This window comes from Macrobrachium rosenbergii, chromosome 59 (assembly GCF_040412425.1).
Source record: "Macrobrachium rosenbergii isolate ZJJX-2024 chromosome 59, ASM4041242v1, whole genome shotgun sequence".
Taxonomy (NCBI): Eukaryota; Metazoa; Arthropoda; class Malacostraca; order Decapoda; family Palaemonidae; genus Macrobrachium; species Macrobrachium rosenbergii.
This window is the reverse complement of record NC_089799.1, coordinates 26,157,114-26,172,441: the sequence shown is the minus strand read 5'-3', so window position 1 is coordinate 26,172,441 and position 15,328 is coordinate 26,157,114. Positions and strand designations below refer to the sequence as shown.

General features: G+C 39.0%; 2 protein-coding genes across 5 annotated transcripts in view; one reads left to right on the top strand and one right to left on the bottom strand.

The window, feature by feature from the left end:
* The window catches only part of LOC136837357 (dehydrogenase/reductase SDR family member 11-like), a 42,489-nt gene extending 35,851 nt beyond the window's left edge, over nucleotides 1-6,638 (top strand). For all 4 annotated transcript variants that reach the window (XM_067102103.1, XM_067102101.1, XM_067102102.1 and 1 more), the window contains one exon: nucleotides 6,244-6,638. In XM_067102103.1, the coding sequence (XP_066958204.1) occupies nucleotides 6,244-6,279 (36 nt within the window). In that variant the 3' untranslated portion in view covers nucleotides 6,280-6,638. The remainder of the gene's footprint in view (nucleotides 1-6,243) is intronic.
* The window catches only part of LOC136837356 (uncharacterized), a 208,831-nt gene that overhangs the window by 160,783 nt on the left and 32,720 nt on the right, over nucleotides 1-15,328 (bottom strand). The gene's annotated exons all lie outside the window — the stretch shown is intronic.

Sequence of the window (15,328 nt, the reverse complement as noted above, 5' to 3'; positions counted from 1 at the left end):
CTGCATATCAGTTATATATTTCCTTAATATTTTGCCATGAAATGTATTGTTTCAATTTCAGTACAGCAAAATGTGTCAGACATTTGGACTTACTGTAAGGTTACATTGTCATTTATGAAATACATTAGGAAAGCTTACATGTAACCATAAGTGCAGGAAGAGAAAATAATCTTTAAAAATAAAAAATCTAAATTTACCTGCCTAAATAGATATTTATAGAAATAAAGAAAAAAATTATATATTAGTATGTAGTACAAACCACTGTATGGCTAGGATCTATTACTGTACATTGGTACTTTGAAGAACTGACCAACGAACAATAAATCAGAATGATAATCATACTTCTGTAGTCTCAGGCTTCAGTTGAAGGAACATGAAAGTCATTGTGACAAATGCAGTCATTGCTGAGCATTAGTAAAATATGGTACTTATATTTTATCAGGTTTTTTTAATAATGGATCTTGCAGTAATAATTTAATGCACATTAAAGCTGCTTATGAAATTGTGGCATTCTCCATTTAAAAAATTATGTTGCTATCATTCACTTGACCAGATATACCACACAAGAACTAATTTTGCACTGGAGAGATCAGTTTAACATTTACATATAAAAATTTTGCATAACTTCCTTAATTTCGACAAACAGCAGATGTCAAGTACAGGCTGAAATCATTCAAGGAAGTTTTATTTTCAACTTCTCCCATTATCAAGTTTCTGAGAACCTTTGATTTGTTTGATAAGAAATAGTTTCTGATTATAAAAACACTCTCTCCTGCCATTTATTTGGCCATTTTCCTGTGTCAGTGAACATATGCATCACCTTAATGAGATCTTATATCCATCCTCAAAACCTTATTAAGCCATGCCATGAATTTTAGAAGGCATTTTTACATGATTTATCTATCAAACGGCTATAGTCTTAGGATCTGTGTATGCCAAAGATTTTGGTACAATTACTTAAGGGGTTATGTTTATCATATCTACACATGCATTATGGAATGCAGAACCTAGTTCTAAGCAGTATCCTTTTTGGCCATGGCTACATTACTTCATTTTACTTTTCATTCACTCCCATCAGTTTTTTCCTGTCTGTATGAGTCTTTGTCTGATTTAGTTCTCACATCCTGTGTAAAAACGAATTCTCTTGGGCCTTCTGTATGATTATAGAAATGTGACTCCTTGATTTGGTTAAAATAATATAAATGAGGATAAATACTGTAAGGCCCTTGCCTTGTGTGTGAAATCTTTCAGCTTCCTATCATTGCACAATGAGAGTTGTTAACCAACAGTGCTGTTTCACTGATCAAAGAAATGGAGATTTTTCCACCGTTACCATTCAAAAAGTCTAGTGGTAGTAGTAGCAGAAACTGTAGTGACTTTTATGTCTCTTGTGCTGTCATATTCCAGGAGCAAATATTTGTATAGGTCTTCTGCCACTCAAGTGAGGAGGCCTTATGCTAACCCTCCTTTCCTTTTTGTAAGCCTTAGAACTCTACCCTCACCCTTTCGTTTGAGCAGAGGAGTTAGAAGACCTCACAAAAAATCTTCATAGTTGTCACAGGAGACAATACTCTGGCCTACCTACACTTGCATCCACTTCCAGTAGAGCTTGTCTCTTAGAATTCTGGAACCACTGTTTGGAAATAGGAATGTACACATGAGTGGTTCAAACTTGTCAAAGTCTACCAGATTTGGGTTCTATGCAAGGAGCTTAATTAAGTGTCTTGCCTTTGATAGAGATAAAAGATCAGAGATGGCAATGGGAGTGACAGGGGAGGTATATGACTATCCCAGGGGCTTTTGCCACTGGCTGCTCATCATTCCTGAGGCCTCAGGTGGATAGAGACCCATCATTAACTTTGTTTTTGGAATTACTACTTGCCGCTGACTCCTTTTTGGATGGAAATGGTACCTTCAGTCTGTTGTCCCATTTGGAAGGGCAAGCTTTTTGATCCCTGGACTTCAAAGATCTGTACTTTCAGGTCCAAATTCACTATCTTTGGGAATATTCGTCTGGTTTGCTTAGGAAGGAGTGATCCCTAGTTCAAGGTCCTAAATTTTGGTCTGGCCACAGCTTCACAGGTCTCCACTTGTAACTCAGCTCCAGTTGCTGTCTGGGCTAACGGGAGAGACATCATGCTCTAGAGGTACATTTATAATTAGCTGATCATGGCATTCCCTTCTGTGTAACTCCAGATAAACCTCAGATACCTCATCAGTCTGTGCCAGTGCTTTGGGCCTAAGTATTAACTGGTAAAAGTCAGACCCAACCTCAGCAAAAGATAAAATTCGAAAATTTATCTGGTAATGAAGCTGGATAAGTCTACTTTTCTGGCATGACCCACAATTGATATAATACCAAATTTTTTAAAATCTCATCAATATCAGCAGAGTTGTGATAGATTGTTAGGCCACCTGAACTAAGGAAACAAGTTTCTTCCAACCGGTTTAGAGTAGGAGCACTTCAGCTAGCACTGAATTGATAGTGGTCTTCCACAGATTAACTGGATGAGCTTCCAGTCATACATTTTGTAAGGGTCCCAGCAGACCTAATTTTGGGGCTAGACAGGCATAATCTGTGAGCTGGGATTCCCCTTTCGCCCTTTGTCACACACACATTGCTCTGTTTGGGAAGTGAGCATGTATAACTAGCCCTGAAGTTGTTCAAGAGGGATCTAAGGACATATTGTTAGGTGTAATGTCTGGCAATTCCACCAAGATGACTTATTTCAGAAACAGTCTCCTGCAAAGTGCCAATTGATTGCAATCTGTTGTAGGCTGAAGATCATGGTACCAATGTAATCCCCAGATGCATCCCAGGAAAGTGTCTGGTATCTGACTCCTTAAGCCAATGGGACCAATTACTTTTGCATAAGTGATTCGTGCATCCTTAGATCTGCAGCATTCCAGATCTGGAAGCAGTGGGGAATGCCCTTATTAGGCATGTTTATGATTAGCCTTTATCACACACTTTCAAACTACTGCTAGACGGTAGCATAGGTAAGCATTCCCAACTTCCTCCTAAATCAAGCCAGTCTTTGACAAAATGCTGATGTCCAATAATGTCCACAGGAGCCTCATGGCTCATAGCCCCAATTTGGCCTTAGCATTCCTGGTTCCTGGATCTTCATGCACACCTGATGGAACATCTAAGAGCTCCTTCATCAGTCACTTTCAGAGATACCACCAGAATCTCAGCCTCTTTAGTCTTCATGCGTGGAGGCTGTCTAGTACTGCCTCATCAGGAGAGGTTTTTTGTGTCAGCCTACATCAAGGGTTACCGCTAAGCCTTCTTAGAGGTACTGAAGAGTAGGCCATGGACCTAGACTATTCCAGTGAGTTTTGTCATATGTACTTATCTTTCAAAAGGGAAATCATGCCTTGGACTCAATAATCCCCATCCTGGGATTTGTGACCGATGTTAAAACTCCTGTCTAGTTCTGGGTAGAAACACTTGGATTATACCTCTCTAAGGGATCATACCCTGAAGACTGCAGTCTTCATAACCTTGACCTCAGCTGGGTGAGTGATTGAATGACATGTTCTATTTAACAAGGTTTTTCAAACAAAATTTTATAAGTACTGGCTTGTTCTGTGTGACTGGTTTTATGGTGAAGATGCAGACAACTTCTTTTTAACCTCATCCTGCACCCTTATTTTTACTCTCACCTTGTTTTTTAAGATTGAAAAGATACCTTTTGCTTTTTGGTTAAAAGAGCTGTCAGGATATATCCTGAAAAGACAAACTTCAGTTCTGGTTATATCAATTCGTCCTGAAAGATTACTGTTATTGTTAATTATTATTGACTTGAAATTTAAGCTTCCAAAGAATATGGTGTTCATTAGGAAGAAGTAAGACGAGGTAAAGGGAAATACAGAAAGAAGAGACCCCACTTATTAAGAAAGAAAGAAAGAAAAAAAAAAACAAATCCACAAATAGATAAAAATGTAGTAAAATGCAAGGAGAATAGTACTAGGTAGTAATGTATTGCACCTTCGCTTGAACTTCTGAAGTTCCAATTGCATGACTTCCTCTGGGAGGATGTTCCACACTTCAAGGATGTTAGGAATACTGTAAAAGACCTCTGGAACTGAGAAGTTCATTAGCGAGGCACATTTACTGCATATTGGTGCTCCTGTTCAGCAAATCTGGTTGCTCTTGGCAGAGAAAGGGGATCAGGGATCAATTGTGAATGTGAAAGATCTCTGTTGAAATACACCTTATGAAAAAGTGACAAACGAGACACCTTCCATCGATGGTCCAAGTCATAACTACTACTATTAGGAAATAGAAACCTACCACCATGAACCACTCTATCTAAAAGAGATAAATCTCTGGCAGAAGCAGACATCCACACCAGAGAACAGTATTCTAGTAAAGGGAGTACAAATGACCAAAAACAGGTTGCATTGATTTTTTCATTGTTATAAATATGTGAGGTCTTATGAACAATACCTAACTTTCGTGTGGCATTTGCTGAAACTTTCATTAGTTGTTTCTCAAAAGTTAGGTGAGTCAAAGGTTACACCTAGAATAGTTAAAGCTTCAGACTTGTTCAGCAAAGTTCCATCCACATGAAGGGGAGGATGGGGGTGGAAAATCTGTATGAGATCTGCTAATCAATAGCATTTTTGTTTTACTGGAGTTCAGCCTCATACCCCACTGACTACACAGTTCCCTGATCCGGTCCATTCCTGATTGAGGCTGAGGATAGCTTCATTTCTCAAAAATGGAGACTTTACTACACCAACAAGTATTGCATCATTGGCATACTGAACAATCTTGTTTTCCAGGCCAACAGTCATGTCACTTATATACACTAAAAATAACATTGGACTAAGAACACTGCCCTGTGGAACTCCAGACACAATAGATGTTGGTTCACTAAAGATCCCGTCTACAGCAACTCACTGCTGCCTACCTGTACGAAAATCTTGAAGTAATCCTAAAACATATCCACCCACTCCAAGATTCTGAAGTTTATAACTAAGTGCCTTGTGATTTACTAAATTGGAAGCAGCACTAAAATATATCAGAATTACTCTGCACACAAAGCCCTTACCAAGATTCCCTTGCAAATGGAGAGTCAAGTCTAAAAGAGCATTGCAGGTACCTAGTTGCTTCCTATGTGCATGCTTCCTTTGCTCTTTACTTGGTAACATCTAACTCAAAGGTCAAGAGTCATGATATTAGATCTCTACTGCATCTGCAAAAGCTTTGCTTTGTTGAGGTCCTCAAATACCTTTTCATATATTTAACTTCAGACCCTGGCTTATAAATCCTTTGACTTTATCTCACCTGGCCTTCTTGTAGCTGCAAGCCAATTTGTTATTGCCTCTCCAAAGGAAAGGATGTTTCTGACTGCAACTCCTTTTCCTCATAATCTTGGCCACTAGTTACGTGTATATCAGCTTGGGCTCTATACTGTACAATCCTACTTGGTGATTTCTTGTTAGTATCCATAACTGTGCTAGCTGAAAGTCTTTGAGTAGCAGCAGGTCTCTACCACCAAAATAGCTATTGAGGACTTTGTTAAGTGCCAAAACACTTAGAACTTTTTCAAACAAAATTTATTTTTTGGTACAAACCCATCACTTTATATGGTGATTTAACTGCCCCCCCCCCCCTTTGGAGTGTTCAGATAATATTTGATACAACTATTTACTGCTAGTAGAGGGACTTAGGTGCCCAGTTGCTCAAATAGCAAGCTAGATTCTTCTGTGGATGGTTTGAAAGTGACTGGTTTATGCCAAAAAAATTAATTTTGTTTTAAAAAGACTGCTTCATAAGTGTACAAAGTCATCTGAGCAATTTGGAAATTAAGCTACCACAAGTTCCCTAAAACCTAAAGTTATAATGTTCTCAATTTTTAATTGATAATCATGACGCTGCTTTGTATATTTTCACAAAGGGATATATTTAATAATAAGATAATGCACATTACCGTACCAGTAATACGCACTGGAAGAGAGAATAGGAAACAAGCTGCATTTTTCATAAGGATTCAAAGATATAGTTATGACTGAATGACGCTTATTCGCTTATTCACTGTGGTCTTCCTTAGCCATATCAATGATTGCTGTAGACCAGAAAACCACTACCTCATTTTGTTGTACTGTAATTGTAAAAGTAACTTGTAATACAGTATTTCATTTATAGCTTGTAATATTTCTTTTATAATAACACTTGTAATATTTCTTGTACATACTGTATAAACAGGACTTTTTCTTCTATTTTTGCAGATTCATGACCTCATTATCAGACCTACATGCTCCTAAGTTACAAGAGTGCAATTTGATTAGTATAAATTTGTTCTGCAAATGTAACTCAGCTAGATGTATTCAGACAATACAGTATTTGCTTGTTTCAAGCTTGTGTCATAACTTTCATGTATTACGCATGTTATATCTGCAAAAGTTTTCATATAGTACATGAGTTATATCTTTGATATAAGTAGTCAGTTGGTATTTTTTTTTTTTTTGTATGAATTGGATATAAGGATTGAAAGGGTGCTTTACTTAGTGTAGTTGACACTTCCCTTGGGTAAACTTAATCCAGTGTATTTTCATGAAATATCCATTCCTGTATTATGCATACAGTACTGTTAAATGCTGTCAATAAAATGTTTTTTACTGAACTGTTTTTTTTTTTTTTATTAAACACTTCATAGTTCTTTGATTTTCAATATAAAGCAAATGAAAAAGTCTTAATATTATTTGCCAAAATGTCATATTTATATAACACTTAGTCCAATTTCATAAATGTAATAAGGGTGATAAGTGCTTAAGCTGTATAAATCACCAGAAGAAATAAAAATTTTAGTTCCCACAGCAAGTTAATCAGCTATATGGTTTCCATGGTGATTACATCAACAATAGACAATTGGACCCAAAAGTATCCTCCAGTATTGTCATTTGATATGTAGAGGAGATCATGATATCCTTTCATAGTACAATTAAGCAGGTCCAGTGCAGCTTTTAATCCTGGCAGACCTTGAGAAAGTCTCTGATAAAAGTCATTATTACTATGCAGTTTAACCATATTTTCATTATAATCATCAAAGAGGTTTTTAAACTGGATTTTACAGTCACTGGATTAGAGTAAAATAAGTAATCTCTTCTTTCTCCTGTCTGGTGTACAGTCTTTCTAAATTCCACCTAGTATGTGTCTTCACTCATGCCATTTCTTCCTGAATGTCTGGGTTTTGATACTGGTCTTTGTCCTGCTACTTATACCTAATAACTTCCCTCCCCTTCTCATCACATACCTAAACCATCCAGTATGACCCTCCTCCCCCTCTCCCACATTTACAATTGTTATATACTTCAAGATCAAAAATTACATTTTACATTTCTATTTTGCAATCCTGAACATCTCTTGTGACACCATATGTTATACTGGATGAATGACACTGAGTTGCTGGTTTCTCCTGAAACATCCACATGGCCACTTTCCCCCATGGTTATTTCCTTTGCAATCACCATAGGTTCAGTTTAATCATGCTCCATTACTTTATGTCAAGCCTTTTTCTGCAGTAGCAGTTGTGTCCAGACTTTTTCCGGATAGAGAGTATCCATTTCCATGTTTCTGAGTGTGTATCCAGGTACCTGGGTGCCCACAGTAGTGAAAAATCACAAATTTTTTCATTTGTATTTTTCTGTGTACCATACAAACCAGAGCATTTATCATAGAAGAATTCCTCGGCAGGAACTGTAATCAGTCACTGAAACATAGTAACAATGTAGATAATTGTTGGGGGGGGGAGGGAAGACTCCCAACTCACTGGCCATCATCAAGTACTTTTTCCTTTGGCATCAGCGGCAATGAGGAGTGGTTAAAGTGGAATTATGCTGAAAGGCTCAAGTTTGTATACCTACGTAGTGCAAATTACTCATCACCTTTTATGTAGGAGACTTATTCATTAGGCAGGAAGTTGATCTCTCAACTAACTGGCAAGCTGAGTCTCCACCTGGAAATGCCATGCTACTTGTCAAGAGGAGTACTAACAGTGACTTCTGTTACTTCTCATACAATCTGACATAAGGGAGCAAAATTGATAGGGCCCTGAGCCACAGTAATGTATCTGAACTCATACTTTCAAGAAAACTTGTTGTCTTAAAGACAGGACAGCATGATGAGAAAGCAGCTAGTATCTAGGTCAATCATAGATTAATTGGTTCAAATTATAGCTTCACCACTTCCCCTCCCCTTTGTTAAAAGGGAGAGCAGAAGTAGTCAAGCCTTCGGAGCTCCAGCTCTAAGAAAGGAAGCTTGATAGTGATGTCAACTTTCATTGTTGCCCATTCAGCACATAATCAGCCTGACCGCTGCCTTGCAGAGGAAGGAAGAAGGGAGATAGAACCTGCAGCTGACCTGTTCAACTTCCAGCCTTTTGGCAACTAAGTACCTTCAATAAGAGGCTTTTTGTCTGAGGACCTAGTGAGAATGGTCCAAGGACTTTTAAGCAACATCCTTGGGGTAAACTGAGGTAAAGGTAGTCTGGTCTGGTTCTACCAGACACTTACCCTCATTACCTGTGAAATAAAATGTTCTCCAAATAGCTAGGCACGGACGAATGCCACCGGCTTCAAGAGCTCTCACCTGGACTGGACGTATGTTCCCCTCTCAAGACGAACTTATGTCTGCTTGATCACTTCGTGAAGCCAGAAAGAGTGGGAACTCTGGACACCACATTTTTTAACCTTGTGGTTTTTTTTTTCCTCTTAGGAACAGTTTATAATGTTGAAAGGTGTACAGCAAGAGCAACAGTCCAGTTCAACAGTCTTGGGGGAATAAATAAAACAATCAATACTAAACCTAAAGATTTATCTACATAATTTACAGTACATACAGATTGTTAACTTCAAACTCCTATAGGCAAAACTCTGCAGGATTAAACTATCTAACTAGCAACTAAGCTGCTAAATATGTAAAAAACTATAAACACTTCCAGTCTTTCTCTTTTATTTTATTTTACTTGCATGTACTGTGAAGCACTTTACAAGGTTCAAGCACACAAATGTTAGATTAAAAGAAAGCTGCAGATAACACCACTGCAAGAACTCACATGTCTATCATCAGTAATAGCTTGCATATGTGGCTACCACTACATGTTTATGCAAAAATACTGCTGTTGCAGCTAGACAATGTGCCAAGATGGCACTGACAGACTGCACAATAATTTCAACTGCAATTTATGGCACTAATGCATCTTCCATAAACAGCAGCCAACAGTGCTGCTTGAGTACCACAATCTTTCAAACTCTTGATGGGCATGAAATTTTAAAAATATTAACAAGTTAATGTATATACAACTAACAACGAGTTGATATATTTATAAACTATACACTGCAAAACATACTGGCCAATAAAGGGCCACCATAACCTGCTAGTGCTACAAAGAGACCCCAATGAGGCCAACCCCATGAGAGCTAAATAATATAGCTAAGTGGTCAGGTTAAACTATTTAATTATAAACTGGTTAAGAGGTCAAGTTCTCATCAGATAATACTGTAAGGCTTGCACTTGTCACAAAAGCATCTCATATAGCTCCCTGCTAACAAAGACCTGGATCAAGGCAAAGCAATAGGCTTCAACAACTTCACTTGGAAGACCTGGATCACGGCAAAGCAATAGGCTTCAACAACTTCACTTGGAAGACCTGGATCAAGGCAAAACAATAGGCTTCAACAACTTCACTTGGAAGACCTGGATCAAGGCAAAGCAATAGGCTTCAACAACTTCACTTGAAGACCTGGATCAAGGCAAAGCAATAAGCTTCAACAACTTCACTTGAAAGACCTGGATCAAGGCAAAGCAATAATCTTCAACAACTTCACTTGAAAGACCTGGATCAAGGCAAAGCAATAGGCTTCAACAACTTCACTTGGAAGACCTGGATCAAGGCAAAGCAATAGGCTTCAACAACTTCACTTGAAAGACCTGGATCAAGGCAAAGCAATAGGATTCAACAACTTCACTTGAAAGACCTGGATCAAGGCAAAGCAATAGGCTTCAACAACTTCACTTGAAAGACCTGGATCAAGGCAAAGCAATAGGCTTCAACAACTTCACTTGAAAGACCTGGATCAAGGCAAAGCAATAGGCTTCAACAACTTCACTTGGAAGACCTGATCAAGGCAAAGCAATAGGCTTCAACAACTTCACTTGAAAGACCTGGATCAAGGCAAAGCAATAGGCTTCAACAACTTCACTTGAAGACCTGGATCAAGGCAAAGCAATAGGCTTCAACAACTTCACTTAAAGACCTGGATCAAGGCAAAGCAATAGGCTTCAACAACTTCACTTGAAAGACCTGGATCAAGGCAAAGCAATAGGCTTCAACAACTTCACTTAAAAGACCTGGATCAAGGCAAAGCAATAGGCTTCAACAACTTCACTTGGAAGACCTGGATCAAGGCAAAGCAATACGCTTCAACAACTTCACTTGAAAGACCTGGATCAAGGCAAAGCAATAGGCTTCAACAACTTCACTTGGAAGACCTGGATCACGGCAAAGCAATAGGTTTCAACAACTTCACTTGGAAGACCTGGATCAAGGCAAAACAATAGGCTTCAACAACTTCACTTGGAAGACCTGGATCAAGGCAAAGCAATAGGCTTCAACAACTTCACTTGAAGACCTGGATCAAGGCAAAGCAATAAGCTTCAACAACTTCACTTGAAAGACCTGGATCAAGGCAAAGCAATAGGCTTCAACAACTTCACTTAAAAGACCTGGATCAAGGCAAAGCAATAGGCTTCAACAACTTCACTTGGAAGACCTGGATCAAGGCAAAGCAATAGGCTTCAACAACTTCACTTGAAAGACCTGGATCAAGGCAAAGCAATAGGCTTCAACAACTTCACTTAAAAGACCTGGATCACGGCAAAGCAATAGGCTTCAACAACTTCACTTGAAAGACCTGGATCAAGGCAAAGCAATAGGCTTCAACAACTTCACTTGGAAGACCTGGATCACGGCAAAGCAATAGGCTTCAACAACTTCACTTGGAAGACCTGGATCAAGGCAAAACAATAGGCTTCAACAACTTCACTTGGAAGACCTGGATCAAGGCAAAGCAATAGGCTTCAACAACTTCACTTGAAGACCTGGATCAAGGCAAAGCAATAAGCTTCAACAACTTCACTTGAAAGACCTGGATCAAGGCAAAGCAATAGGCTTCAACAACTTCACTTGAAAGACCTGGATCAAGGCAAAGCAATAGGCTTCAACAACTTCACTTGGAAGACCTGGATCAAGGCAAAGCAATAGGCTTCAACAACTTCACTTGGAAGACCTGGATCAAGGCAAAGCAATAGGCTTCAACAACTTCACTTGAAAGACCTGGATCAAGGCAAAGCAATAGGCTTCAACAACTTCACTTGGAAGACATGGATCAAGGCAAAGCAATAGGCTTCAACAACTTCACTTGGAAGACCTGGATCAAGGCAAAGCAATAGGCTTCAACAGCTAAGTCCACAATCTGCTGCAAGTTTGCTCTATCCTGAGAGAGGTGGTCTGCCAAAAAAACTCTTTGCGTCTGGAATATACTTGCCTGATAGCTTTACAGCATGTTAAAACACCCACTTGTGCATGGACTATGCCAAATGACAGAGATGAAGGAGAGCCATACCCCACGCTTATTGGTCATGGTGTCACTCATCATTGCTTTTGAGTGACTCATCACACTGGAATACTTGCAGAGCTAGCAGTGCTGCTCAAATTTCCAAAATGTTGACATGCAGATGAGGCTCATTCTCTGTCCACAAATGCAGGGCAGACAGACAAATTGGGGAGATCTACCCACTTCCCACTGGAGGAACCCCAAGAAAGTTTTACCTTTTCAGTTATGAAGTCAGTCTCTATGGACTCCTTCCAGACAGCATCATGGTCTAACCTTTGGTTGAAAATGCTCGTTGACTCCATCATCATGGGACTCTCATCTGCAGATGAAAGAATAAAGTTCTGGAAGTTGCTGGTGTCACAAGAAAAGGTGCTGATTTTCCCCTCGGACCACAATGTAGCCCAAGGCCAAATCTTTTTCCCGAGGAGGCATGTCCTTACATCTATGCTCTTCTTCCAACAATTTGCTGGTAAGAGTAGTCTTTCTTGGGTTCCTTTTTCATGGTTTCCAAAGAGGAAGGTTAAGGAAGTGGTGAAGACAGGCATTCTGATAGCTGGGACACCTTAATCCACCAGTACAGTCTTTCAGGTCCTGTGGGGCACCCAAGCCTTCTGTGTTCGGTATCAGGAGGACTCAGGTCTCCTCATCCTCAAAACTGTGACGGAGTTCAGATCTCTTCATCCTCATGAAAGGGCTAGGATTCCTCCCTGTCCTTTTGCCCCCTCTTCTCCCTCCTCCTGCTCCAGCTCTGGCTTGAGGAGGAAGCGAGGGGTAGAAAAGAGGGGGGGAGCAAAAAGGTATACATATCCTTCTCCACTTACCTTGAGTTCGGATAGTCGGTGTCCTTTGAGATGGTTAGACTACATATCAAGAACTGCCAACCTTCCCTCACTCAAACACATCCCGTTTCTGAGCTAAACCCCAGGATCTCTCAAGCTAGTTTTGTGCACAGAGGCAAGGGTAATACAGGAAAAGAATGTGCTAGAAGTCAAAGGCATGTTGCCAGCCTTTTACGGTGGCTTTCTTGGTGAAAAACAGAGCTGCAGACTGGTCATCAACCTCTGTTGAAAGAGTTTTGTGCTACAGACTTGATTCAGAAAGAAACAATCTGTTCCATGTTGGATTCCTTCAGAGAGGGTGACTTCATGCTTTTGGTGGCTCTGAAGGCTGTGCATTTTCAAATACCCATCCCTCAACCTCCAAGAAGCACCTCCATGCAGCGTGCAAAGTGACTGTATCACACAAACACTCCTCACTGCACTTTAGCTTCAATGGATACAGTCCTGTGACACTGCTTAGCATGCAGCCACTTTTGGAGAACAAAATCAGATTCTTTCTCCTCTTCAAATTGTGATTCCAACTCTGCCACATAAAGAAGACTAATAAGTCATCTTCAAAGCATGTCTCTTGGTATACAGAAGCTCCAAGGCATGTTGCACAGCAAGCTTCAAACAGTTCTGCTCCATTCAACAGGTTTCATGCAGAGTATATATCTTCAGCACCCTCTAGTGCTCTTCTTATTGTTGATAAGAAGTAACAGTTTATCAAATCAGCTTCTCTAGGCAGAGGTGCAGGACACTGCCACCACTGCATTACGACTAGAAACTGACCAAGTCCTGATGTCATGCAGACCTGGCCCAAGTGTTGCACACAAGCACATACAGTTCAGCTTACTCACACTGCACTGCATGCTCCCCTCTTTACCTTGTCACAATTAGTATGTGTTACATGGTTGGCTCTTCTTGCCATGACTCACTCAGTCCAAGACTCTTGCAACAACCCAATTTGGTTGCATGCTTCATACTAGCATGCAAGTGTCTACTCTGTCACTAAAGTCTTTCCTTGATTCTAAACAAGTGCCTCAAACTTTGCAGCTGTATGATGCAGTGCTCAAAGCAGTATTTATGGAGACTGATTCTTCTCCATAGGCAGATATTGAGGATCCAAAGACGTTTTGCTTGAGAGCTAGCCTTAAGGTCTCATACACACACACACACACACACACACACACACACACACACACACACACACACACACATATATATATATATATATATATTGTCACGAAGTGATCAAGTACCTGGTTATTACGCAACTGTTAAATCCAAAAATTTACCTCACTTCAGCCAGATACCTGAGACCTCATAACAACAATATTATGACTGAACACTCTAAAGGTATCAGTGATCCCTTAAAACTTGCTTATCACTTGAAAAATCAATCTAAGTTTATCAAGTTATGAGTGGAGTAATAACTGTTAAGCAATAAATATACTACAGGGGAAAGGGCATCACTCCATCAAACAACTATAATTGCTTCCCTTGTCTTCATTCACCTTCATATAGGAGAAAAGAACAAAACATGTCTATCACTTACCTTGTGCATACACAAATAACCCTATTCACTGGTGGTCAAAAAATGAAACACTGTGCTTTTAAAACTTTAAATATAAAAATTTATTTCTAACTTCGAAAGTTATAATTAGAGTTCACAATCGGGAAAAATTTACTATTACTTGAAAACAACACATGATTTAGTTAATTCTTAAACAAGATTAATTCACAAAACTTTAATTTATCAAGAAATTATGTTAACTAAGCAAAATTCAAATTATTAAGATTTACTCCAAATTTGAGAAAAATCTTAACAAATGAACCCCAAAACAAGTATGCAATGTTAAAGTATCAACACATATAAAGTGCTACTAAATCAATGTTAAATCACCACCACAAAATTTAGTGTAACACTATGAAATTGTAAACACAAGAACACACAAAAGAAATGAAAAAACAAGAACATATAAAAATGTACAAAAAGTTTATCAACATTAATTTCACTAAGGTAAAATCTGTTTAAAGATTATATCTACCTTTTTAAAAGATTACATCCACCTTTTTAAAAGATTATATCCACCTTTTTAAAAGATTACAGCCACCTTTTTACCATGGTAAAAAACAAGTAAATACCACTTTACCTTATACAAATTTCTGTACATCATTACACAACTCCTTTTTTTCCTTTTTGCGGTAGCAATAACACTTTTACCTAAGGCCTGTTACTGTAAACTCTCTCTTATATCAGATTCTACCAAGGGAGCATTAAATATGATTAACGGTTTCCAAAACTTATATGTTTGGGAGAGTGACCACAATCTTACACTCTTCTATATGAGAGAGAGAGAGAGAGAGAGAGAGAGAGAGAGAGAGAGACCACACTGTCTTTACCAAATCTCTATCTGAACTAACTGGTATTACCAAAAATCTTCTATGGGGTTAAACCTGGGTTGCCAGTTAGGCATTTGAATAAAGTGGTCACCCGAGAAGAAACAGGAATAAACTGAGTTTCTTCCCTGGGAAAGAAAGGAAAAAACAGTTCCTTTCCCTGAAGATGGAAAAAAGATAGGGAAATTATTCTCTGGCTCAGGGAACTACACAGGCTTGCCTCTTATCTGAATGATTGACAGTTTCCTGTCTTAACACTTGTGTAAACAATATTCTTTTAAACTGGCCATGGTTGTCAAACTTGTCATCCCATTTCCCTTTAATTGACAACATAAGTGGCTTTTAGAGTCTCTCTCGAATACAGCATTTTCTGTGGTCACCCATCTGATTAACCATTCAGTGTGTACACAATGCCCACAGGAAGACACATCTTAGCTTATCATACAACCAGCCAACCCTTTGAAGACTTGTCACTTAAC